The sequence below is a fragment of the Halichondria panicea genome, chromosome 11, assembly GCF_963675165.1.
Source record: "Halichondria panicea chromosome 11, odHalPani1.1, whole genome shotgun sequence".
Classification (NCBI taxonomy): domain Eukaryota; kingdom Metazoa; phylum Porifera; class Demospongiae; order Suberitida; family Halichondriidae; genus Halichondria; species Halichondria panicea.
The window spans coordinates 171,367-182,500 of record NC_087387.1 but is presented as its reverse complement, the minus strand read 5'-3'; the positions used below and the strand labels follow the sequence as shown (position 1 = coordinate 182,500).

Genomic DNA, 11,134 nt, shown 5'->3' with positions numbered 1-11,134 from the left:
TAGCTACTCTTGTTTGGCCTGGGCGTGGGATGTGCTAACAAGGAGAATAGCATTATAAGACAACTCATAGCATGCAGTTAATTAGTGTAAAGCCACTCAAAGGCAAGCTAACGATAACGTCCTACCCCCCTCCTACACACACAGGAGGAACTTGCCGGGGCCAACAAAATTATTGTGACTGTGACTGATGAAAAGTGTGACACTGTCAGCATGACCTCTGTGAACTCTGACACATTAGGGGAATCCCCTGAACACACCGCTGCCATTCCCCCTCTCTCAAACCAAGCTCGACTGAGAGCTGAGTTGGATCGCTCACGGCTGAGTCAGCAACGCTGGCTGTTGCAGGGTCGTGAAGAGGAGGTGGGGCTAGAGGCGGAGCTAGCAGATGCTGACGAGGCATTAAGACGAGCGCGTGAGGCCGCAGAGAGGACGCAACAAAGGTTGGAGGAAGAAGAGAGGCAGCAAAGGCTGGAGGAAGAGCAGAAGAGGTACGTCAGATATATTTTGCTGAGTACAGACTTGCCATAGAACTAAAAATTATTTTGTTGACGAGACTGATTAGTCAGGCCACAACTATGTAGGCATTAGGTGTATCACACTCAGCCAGCCACAACAAGTGTATCTGGATCACCGCACTACAGTACTAAGGTTGAGCCAGTACTTCCCCTGTCTGAGCAGTGTTATTTTACCATAAGCCATTAACTTTTGAGAGGTCTCATATAACCTTGTTGGTTTAGCACACCCTAGGCCAGGGTTTTCATAAACCACTGTGTCCATCCACTTAGCAATGTCTACTACAGTAATAGATTTAACCTCATTTTGGTGAAACGTTGCCACAAGTACAACTAGTGGCTCCATTTGTTTACTACACTGAACATAATGATTGTGAGCAGCCATACAATATCAAGCAAGGCTCCAACTGCAGAGGCAACTTTGTTAGATCATCTAATTTAGGACTTGGTAGGGCACAAGTGGTCTTATGGTGGTTTGGCAAGTTACTAAGGTTTTAATGTGGCCAATAAACTGGGAAGATCTGAGGCTGAGATAGTTAAAACACTTCTCTCTCCCACACTTGTGATTGACCATCCATAAGTGGAAAATTGAATTTTGGGGTTGTTGTTTTGCTAACCACTGTGAGTCATTCTTCTGTGGTTGGTTTGTGTTGCATGTCAGCATCCTGTTGTTGAACTGTAGTCAATGCAGCGTAACTAATACTAATCACTAAATATGCCTTAATGGAATAGTGGAAGTGTCTAGCGTGGACAGCGTTGTACACACACTCCACACACATCACACATACACACACACCCACACTCCCCACACACACACACACACACACAGGCGTCAACTGGCTGAACAAGCTGAATTGAAAGAAGCCGCAAAACTCAAAGCTGCTGAAATTCTCCGTCAATCTTCAATCAAACCATCCTCGGACAATCAGAAACGTTTGAACTCTGAACTCTCCTCACAAAGACACTCAAAACTATTTTCTAATCCTAGTACTCTCATGTTTAGCTATTTCAATTACGTCCCTACTCCGAAAACAAAGAAAGAAAAGAAGACTCGAGGGAGATCCGTTAAAGCAAAAACAGTCAAAGCACTGTAGCTGTATATTTCTGTATGTGTGTGTGTGTGTGTGTGTGTGTGTGTGTGTTTCTCACTTTTCTGTCCTAGCTCTTCAATTCTAGTATTTTGTGTGAACATAAAATAGTGTCCTCTGCTCAGATGAGACTTGAAATGGTGCATGCTGTACGTACTGGGAGCACCTCTACCTAATTCCACGCATACACACATTGGTGTACATGTACACACCATACACACATTGGTGTACATGTACACACCATACACACATTGGTGTACATGTACACACCATACACACATTGGTGTACATGTACACACACACATAATTGAAAACCCAACTATTAGCTCTGGTTTCAGGCACTTGGCATAAGAACTGCTAATGACATGCGTTAGCTTTTAGAGACCTCATCGTGCATCCTGCTAGCTATTCACTTTATGGTGTATACTGTTTCCCACTGACTAGCTGCACCTGCACACAATTACAGCCTCTAGCTATTAATTACAAGCCACTGACGGTTGTGAAGTGCCCTGGTTAGAAGCAGCCATGTAAAATACACCTCACACACAGTGCAGTGGTGTTATAGTCTCCAGGAACATACACTCAACACATTAATTAATTAATGTATTTTTTCGTTAATCCAATTCCCTGCTACTGCAATAAAATTATTTAACAAGACAAACTTCAAAAATAATAATGCATCCATCAATCAGTAAGGTTATATCATTAGTCTCTAGTAGTTAAGTTTCTAGGCCAGCAATCCTCTGTTGTGCTCTTTACGTGAATCACCTTCTGTACTGTGATGGCTGGAGAGAGGCCCTACAAGGAACATGTGGTGTATAATCAGCTGGATAAGTACATGATCAGATGATCGAACTACATGAACAGTACACAGATAATATTTGAAGCTAGGCAAGATGACAAGCAGATAGATGGTGTACCCATGAACAGCAGATAACTTATCAGACACAAACAAGCATAGAACATGCACACCTTATTAAACACATGTATCGTACAGCACCAGACAATTCCATTTAACAAGGGCCAAGGTTTGCATAACTGGTGGTGAGACAAATCAATAAAGTGCTCCAGATCTCATTACAAGAGTTGACCACCAGCTGATTGTGCAGCTAGGGAAGGGAAGGAAGCACTTGGTTGGCGAGGTCAGAGGTGATCGTTTGGGAATACGCAGCCAAACAGACTGGTTGGTCAGAGTGGCCTATTGATGATGGTATGAGATTAGACTCAATGCATCCTGTCAAGTACCCCAGACCAGAACTAGTACATGCACACAGGCATACTGCAAGTACTCAGAGTGCAGCATAAGTGGTGGGTAACCTAATAAATGCTTATCATGGTGAAGCTAAGTCTATTACCAAACAAAACAACACTGCCCACACCACACTAATTAAAGTGGAGACCCATGCTCTGTGTGTGTGTGTAGTGGTTTGGGTGAATAGATGTATAATTACCTGCATGTGTTGCCAAGGCCGTACCATCAGGCTAGCTGCCATACCATCGGGCTAGCTGCCATACCATCGGGCTAGCTGCCCCCTACCATCAGGCTAGCTGCTGTTCATGTTCTGCTAATGCATGTACAGGGTCAAGTAGCTAACAGGAATAGTAGGAACAAAGACAATTCACTCGACCACTTGAAATGAGTGGAAAATGATAATCTAAGGAAGTTATAACTACATAGTCCAAGTGGCAATTCTTGCAGCATAGTGAATACACTTGCTAGCAAATTAATTGCACGTAATAATACTCTTTATCAAACTTCAGATCCACGGTCGCTCCCACGCACCCTTGGGGAATAATCCGGGCAGCTAAAGGAGCGATAAGTTGTTGTTGCTCATTCTCGTGGTTACCGACTACTCTCATTGTGACAACTTTCTAGATCACCCGAAACATGACGCGCCCTCAGGGCAGAGGGAGTTGGAGGTCTTATCAGATGGTTGCCTAGCGATGTACGCAGCATCATGCAAAACAACAGTTTCCATTTATGGAAAATAATTACAAGCAGTATATACGGAAGTGGAGCAAGGAAACAAGATCATGCACACTAGAAGTATACAGATTTGAGAAAGTGACTGTGAAATACATTAATTTTAGAAGCTAATTGTTTATACTCTAGGGTATTCACAGAAAGCAATTACTGAATGCTGTGGTCCATAGCAACCACACAATCAGCTGCTTGTGGGGTAACCCAATAGCTGCTTGTTTACATTGGCATCCTACCCTGTCATCTTGTGTTACCCAGCTAGCTAGTGAGTGCAGGCACATCTGCATGGAGACCAGCTTCATACAGACTGTAGTAAAAGCATTTAATGGGCATCTGTGTGTGTGTGATGTGGATACTATACATCTGGCCTCGGGGCATTATATGAACCACGCTAGGTCATTAACATCTAGGTCATTATCATGTGTGATTCAAGAAAAGTGTTTATTATATGAGAATGTAGTAATGTTGAAATAAAAAATAAAACCAAACCAGTTGATTTATCTAACTCATCAATAACATTGGTATAATACACAACACACACACACACACACACACACACACACACACACACACACACACACACACACACACACGCACGCACACACACACGCACGCACGCACACACACACACACGCACGCACACACGCACGCACGCACGCACACACACACACACACACACACACACACACACACACACACACACACACACACACACACACACACACACACACACACATACACACACACACACACACACACACACAGAAAGTATTATTTGTGGGACAAACACAAATGATAACTCCATTCATATTCACTCAACAGGTTCCATGTACACATGACAACCTTGCAGGAACAAACACTCACTTCCTGCGATTCACACAATCAGTGAAAATCCCACGTACGACAAGTGTTCTTCAGTTCCTGTAAAGCTGTACATGTTGGGTTTCTTAACGAGGACAAGTTATGCCGACCTCATGCCCTCCGCTAGTCAAGGGTGTAATATACTTGTCTATAACCAAACAATGCTAGCCCTAATTCACGAGGCTCTGACACACCCCGTTTGCAATACAGGCCAGGTATGAATACACAGTTTAACTGACGGGACTAATAGCTCCAGTAATATTCACGCTGATCGGAGTGAGGTCATCATTAAATCCTGAGAAGCTTGTACACACATAAGATACGCATGCATCATCAAAGAGCACCTGGGAATCACTAAACGGGAAGTGCTACTTGCATGGGTACACACAACTTTAACTACTCGTACAGTATAGGGATTCTAAATTTTTAGACTTTTAAGGGAGTAGTTAGCTAGCTTATTATTTGATGGTCCACGCATGACAGTCATGTTTAGTCTACAAGTGAGTAGATCGACTGAATGCAATCATGAAAGCGTTAGCTTCACTTTTCCCTATATACAGTTTATTCAGGTTGTCCAGGAAGACAATGGAGCGTGTGTACACTACACAGTGGCCATATCCTTTATATGAACAGAACATGAAAGTACTAAACCAGCTGAGATATAGAGGACACTAGAGAAACACGATAACATTGGTAACACACCTTGGTCAAATATAATATCCTCCCCAGCATTTAGAAGCCACTCAAACGCTCATTAAACAGCTGATCACATTGCACACACGCAGCTTCAGCCAACCACAATTAGTGTGAGTCGGAATACTGCACCTATACAGGTTATTTAGGTAATTCAATAATCAGAGCAGCTCTGGTGTACAGAACATGCATTCCTACACACATGCAGCATGCAGCTATACGCAACAAATTAGAGCATGCCCCAAAGTCAGTGTACCCTGAGGCTATGAGAGTTATAAATAGCCAGACATGGACAAACAGATTGCGGATGTACCACAATCCAATGAGGCCGATCTAATCAGCTAAGCATAGATCGATTTTCAACGGGACTAAGTATATACACAGATTAATGAAGAGCAACAACCGCGTAGAGAGGTCAACTATGCATGCACATGTACACAAGGTAGTGAAGGGTTTGGTGTGTGTGTCTAATGAATGCTGTGGTCATTTGTGTTATTTACCTTTATGTAGGGAAATACAGCCCCGCCGTGTGTTGTAGAAACAGCTGACATCAAAGGGTAATCAGCTGGTTGTGGTTTTGAAGAATGGGGGAGTGGTGCCTTCCATTAAAAAGGCCCGAGCGGTTCATCTCGCAGACACAAGCGTTGTTTTTTGGCTAAGAACCTCCTTTTCTCTCTTGTACCGACAGTGCTAGGCCAGTTGCTCACAATCCTGTGATCACAAGTTCGAGACTGTCTTTTCACAACAAGAATCTTTTTTTTTCTCTTCATCCATCACATCTCTTGCCTTCACCTTCTCAACGTTTGTCGTCCATCCACCTCTCTCTCCCAACCTTCAAGATCCCTCACTGCTCTCAGACTACCTCCACAGCATCTAACAAAGGTGAGAATGGTGTAGAGTGTCGCATGGCTAGTCCTGCATGCATGCATGCGGTAGATTCTATATCTCATTAGAGAAAGGTCACTCACTCTTCATCTCATGTTTGCTCCTTCTTTTAGCAAGTCAGTGCATGCATAATTCATGTCTGTTTTAGCCCTTTGTTAACGATACTGCGCTAACCATCTTGTTACATTTTTCTCCTCACCCGTGCAGTACCTCCATCTCTTCATCAGACAACTTCCCTTCGACCCCTCTCCTCTACAATGATCAACCTTGCAGACTTTGTGTGCACAGAACAGCAACAGCAGCAACAAGAGCCACTCTCTCTCACCACGACAGCCCTCACACTCAACAGTGACTCACGAAGATTAACAACGTTCCTTAACCAAGAGGAGAGATTCATGCCCAACAATTACCAGACGACTAAGCAAGTGCGGAACTACGAAGAAGAAAGAGCTCGGGTACTGGAACTTATCTATGAGGTACATCTTAAACATCATGTCTGTTTACCATGTTGCACCAAGTACATTAAATTATACTACACAGTGTTGCATCATGACATTTGATTGTTTTGAGGCTGAAACTGTACAGTTTTGCAATTCCCAAAACAGTAACTTTGAAAATGCTGCCCCTTGGGTGATATGTGTGTATGCCATGTTTTAAGGTATTGGGTGGAAGTGGTATGCTGATAGGCAAAGGGTTGTGTGGATTCAGTTATCTAGATACCATTGTCGAGGATCACTGCTTGCACAGCTGACTAGCGTGTGTATGTGCAGTACAAGCCATTACATCTGCCCTGCATGTAAGGGACAACCAACCACATGCTTGCATGTTTAGAATGAATATTGGCTCTGTTTTTCTTACTGCTCTGATTCTGCGTTTTGTACACTTGCCAGCATTGTCTTTCAACATGTATCAATACGATCATTATAAAAGCAACAAAAACTGTTTTTATCCACAGACAATTTTTCCTGAACCTCAACCGAGAAAAAGCGATGTATTTCACCTGGCAGCCAACCTTATAGACCGTTACCTTGGTTACTACCCTCCGTCAACAGAAGGAGAATTCCGTACAGTTGCATCGGCCTGCACCATGATCAGCGTCAAGTTAAGGCGGTCCAGAGAAGAAGCACTCAGCTATGACTCGTTACGACCTCACTTCTACGACATATCAGAGAAAGAAGTCAGAGTAAGTTGTAAATTACTGTCTGTTTGAAGGGGAAGCTTAATTCTCTATTCTGGTGGCCAATTTCAACGATTTTTTGATTTTCTGAAAGCTTAGAAGGAGCTCTTTCAGATGGTATGCTCAGAACAGGTCATAATGTGGGAAATTTTTACCCTTCTTTCATCTCCCTCATTTCCTCGTAGAGGTTAGAAGCATTGCTAACCCTTCCTGGAGCGTTGTATGGTACATTGCAATGGGCCCAGAGTCCCTCAGGCAAGGCTGGGTTGCTGGGGCATGGTTAATTAGTTATAGCTGGTTAATTATTTTAATGGTACACAATTGGCTTGTGTATTTTCTTTGTGTGTACATTAATTATCATTAGTGACAATGATTTCTATGCATACTTTATAAGCACCTTCTAAAGAAACATCTTTTTAGTGAAGAGGTGGAATATTTAATTCCCCTGATAGTAACCATGGTCCCCCTCCCCCATGCCCTCTTCCACCAGGAATGTTTATTAGGACAAGTGTTTGCCAGTAACAAAGCTTTGCCTTTACACTTAGATACTGGGTAAAGCCATTAGCAAAAGTGAAAACCAATAGATCTCTTACTTTTACTATTTAGTGGTTGAAAAATGACTCCTAGGTATTGCTAGCAAGTGGCCATGGCTTAGAATAATTATAAATATGATGGTGTATGGATGCAAGTTGTGAGCCTAGCTAATCTACCATGGCCTAGTCTGGGGTACTATACGTACTCTTCTCCTAGAGTACTAGCACCACACACACACACCACATCACCAGCGTACTAGGCTGTAGCAATCTGTTCAGGCTATAGCCATCTCTGACTAGAGTAACCACATCACTGTGTGTCTACTAATTCATAGAGCTGCTCTGTGAAAGGTGAATATTCAGTTAAATGGGAGTTGCCTGTAGATCAACAGGAGGATATAGCCACAAGCTTATTCAGTGGACCTCTTGAGTTTCCACTCCAATGGGGAACCTAAGCATGGCATAATGGCTCTTGCATGGTTTGCTTCTATTTGAAGTATTCTTTAACAATAGACTTTGAGGTTACTTGTCTTGTTTGGCACTTTGTTCCTGCTAAATGGGTTAAGAGACTTGGAGTAGCTATGGCGTGTAATTGCATGCCTCTAGACAATCTCCACTCCTGTGAGGTCAGCCACTGCCCCACTCCTGTGAGGTCAGCCACTGCTGGCTAAGCAACCAGGGAAGGCCTAGAGTGTGTGTGTGTGTGGAGGGGACCTTTGAGGTTGGTTATCCTGTGCTGGGTGTTGATAAAAGTCAGTGGTCTGGCTTAGAGTACAGAAACCTGGCTGTTACCATTGACCTTATACCTCCCTGTGTGGCTTATAGCTATAGCTCATATTGAACAGCATGTTTACAGTTTGGCTGGGGGGAGGGTGTACACTGGCTGTGGTGTAGCTGATAACGAATGTGTAGGCCTGCCCTGTGTCTGAGAGGGTGTATTCGTTCAAACCTACCCACAGACAAAGTTTGAATGTGCCCATGAGAACTGAAGTGCTGATAACAGAGTGTCTGTGGTGGTCCAACAGCTGATCAGTGTGTGGGGGGAGGGTGGGAGAGCTAGTCCACCCCATGCTAGATACTATCTGTATAGCATGCCCAGTCAACCATATGCATGCTGTGGAAGGAGGTACCGTGGTCTCCATGCACCTAGCTCTCTGCATGTAGCATGGCCTAGGTATCTTTCCCTATAGCTAATGGTGGCCAGCTAAGTACAGTGTGGGAAGTGTGGGGGTACCTTGGTGGTGTGTGTGCAGACTCCCCCTATAGCCACAGTCTGACTGGTGGTGTGTGCCAGTGATCTTAGATAGATAGGCTGCCTAGCGGTGGAAATTACTATCAGTATATGGATTAAAGTTGCTAAATTGACTTTTGTTAGTTTTTGCAGAAATCTCAGTTATTCATTTTGTAGCCACAGTGTGTGAGTATGCCATCTGTTCTGTACGTGTGAAACCAACACAAGCACAGTGAATAGTGTCAGACCAAGTGTCGCTATTTGCAATACACTGAAATGTCAAACTTGAAACTATTATCTCTGATAAGTTACCAACAATGAATTGTAGCATGCAGCTGGTTGTGTTGGCAGGCACACCCCTCTAGCTAGCTGCCTGTGTCTGAGGCCCCACAATGGCCAACAGTATTCAGTGCTCCTCAGTTCTTTGCCAGTACAGAGAAGTTGATATTCATGCAGCATTATGTATTGTGCTGTATGCAGGCCCAGCGACTCTGGTATGCCCTCTAGCTGTGATATCACTCCCCACTAGAGATAAGGATCTCTCATAGGGGAACCAGTGAATAACCTATAATAACCTGTTAGACAGGTGCTTATCTTTGCATGACTATTAAAAGAGGTGTTGTTTTTTTATGACTAATGTGTATATACTGGATGTAACTTTCTCCTTTCTAACAACTGAAATCACTCTTAATTTGCGTGTACAGCTACCATGTTGATTTTGCAGTATTTGTATAAATATATCCAAGCGTTATACCTACAAGTAGCGAGTGAGAGGCTTTTCGAAGGTGGTATCCTTTCATTACCTTCTTATTATTTTCATAAAAAACTTTCACTCTCAACTTTTCCCCTAGCTGATGTGTGCACGGCCACAGTGCAGGTGTCTTTTGTATACTTTTCAGTTCCCAATGATTAATTGAAACCATTGGGTATTGTAAGGATGCACTTACTATAATCACTCTTCCCTCCACACACGTTGTCTAGGAAACAGAAAAGAAGATTGCACGAACTCTAAAGTGGGATCTGAATGCCATAACAACAGCGGACTTTATTGAGGAGATAGCAGAGAGACTGGCGGACATCTTACCACAGGACCATGTCGATAAGATCGTATGCCACACCCACACCATCGCTAACGTCTGTCTACTCTGTAAGTTCTAATTGGTTAGAATTACAAACGCTCTTTTAAACGCTCTTTACCAATCCTACTGGTAATGCATATATTGTATACAGTTCGCATGGCCTAAACTTGTATTAATTTTACTCGTCCCCCCCCTCGTGTAGATCGCAGTTTCATGAATGTGCCCCCCTCGTTAGTGGCATGTGCCTGTCTCTGTGACGCCATCTCCCACTGTGCCACTAGGGAAGTGTACGAACAATGCGTCACCAGCATCACACAGCTGGCTGGAATAGAACAGGTACGGCAAGATCGTGGTGTACGTAAAAACTCAATCAAATTGAGAGCTTGTTTGTTGTAATTGTTATTACAGTAATTATTCACCGATCCCTGTTCTTTATTCTGCAGGAGATATTGCTTCAACATCAGAAGAACGTAAACGAAGTGTTTTGTAAGAGAGTGGAGCAAAGCAAGGAGGAGCAGGAGCAATACACACCCAGCGATATAGAGGCCATTAACGATATCGAGTTCGGCCAGGGGAGATTTGTGTACGACCCCCCAGCAGCATTGACCCCCCAGGAAGCCTGTTAAACCACACCCCCTCCACTAGGCTCATAATCTCCGATAATCCGATATTGAACTTCTTTTCGTTTGTAAATGTATAGACAATTTTTGGCAATTGTTGGCAGCGGATGCCTTCCCTTCACCACTAGACTAGGAGACCATTTGGCAATTTTGGACTTTTTTCGTTTGGCATATTCGACATGTTTTGTTTGGCATATAATTATGTATAAACTATTCTAATTATAAGAAGGAACTTAACGCTCTCTGACTCTCATCATCTTGTGTGCCCTTCTTTTTAACTCATTTTATTGTTTGATTGTTTTACGACATTATCTGTTGTACAGTTGATTTATGATTTATGTACATTATTATATTATTATTAGGTTTTCGCATAATTATTTGAACTGACCCTGTCACGTTTATATATAAAAGTTGCATGGCTGGGACGTGCGTACATTGACCTTTGCTTACATCGACCACACCCCCATGCACACT

The 11,134-nt window shown here is 43.2% G+C and overlaps 2 protein-coding genes and 1 long non-coding RNA gene across 3 annotated transcripts in view; 2 read left to right on the top strand and 1 right to left on the bottom strand.

Moving 5' to 3' along the window:
• Positions 1-1,720, top strand: part of LOC135344477 (uncharacterized) — a 4,416-nt gene extending 2,696 nt beyond the window's left edge. Inside the window, exons 10-11 of the mRNA XM_064541690.1 lie at positions 145-488; positions 1,342-1,720. Coding sequence (XP_064397760.1) covers positions 145-488; positions 1,342-1,606 — 609 coding nt within the window. The 3' untranslated portion in view covers positions 1,607-1,720. The remainder of the gene's footprint in view (positions 1-144; positions 489-1,341) is intronic.
• A 514-nt stretch (positions 1,721-2,234) lies between these two features.
• On the bottom strand, positions 2,235-4,987 carry LOC135344473 (uncharacterized). The gene is made up of 2 exons (XR_010397454.1): positions 4,484-4,987; positions 2,235-2,398 (listed from the first exon to the last, which is right to left on the bottom strand). It is a non-coding gene; the product is annotated as an uncharacterized LOC135344473 (long non-coding RNA).
• Positions 4,988-5,757: 770 nt separating this feature from the next.
• Positions 5,758-11,047, top strand: LOC135344454 (G1/S-specific cyclin-D2-like). The gene is made up of 6 exons (XM_064541664.1): positions 5,758-6,017; positions 6,228-6,496; positions 6,976-7,203; positions 9,943-10,108; positions 10,243-10,376; positions 10,484-11,047. Exons 2-6 carry the CDS (start codon positions 6,278-6,280, stop codon positions 10,664-10,666), a joined length of 930 nt encoding a protein of 309 aa, XP_064397734.1. The 5' UTR covers positions 5,758-6,017; positions 6,228-6,277; the 3' UTR covers positions 10,667-11,047.
• The last annotated feature ends 87 nt before the right edge of the window (positions 11,048-11,134 follow it).

What these genes read in the sequence shown, in the direction of transcription:
- LOC135344454 (XM_064541664.1), top strand. Translation starts at nt 6,278, where the DNA reads ATGATCAACCTTGCAGACTTTGTGTGCACAGAACAGCAACAGCAGCAA. An exon ending in TACTGGAACTTATCTATGAG is followed by an intron (nt 6,497 to 6,975) that starts GTACATCTTAAA and finishes TTTTATCCACAG; the next exon opens with ACAATTTTTCCTGAACCTCA. An exon ending in CGCTAACGTCTGTCTACTCT is followed by an intron (nt 10,109 to 10,242) that starts GTAAGTTCTAAT and finishes CCCCTCGTGTAG; the next exon opens with ATCGCAGTTTCATGAATGTG.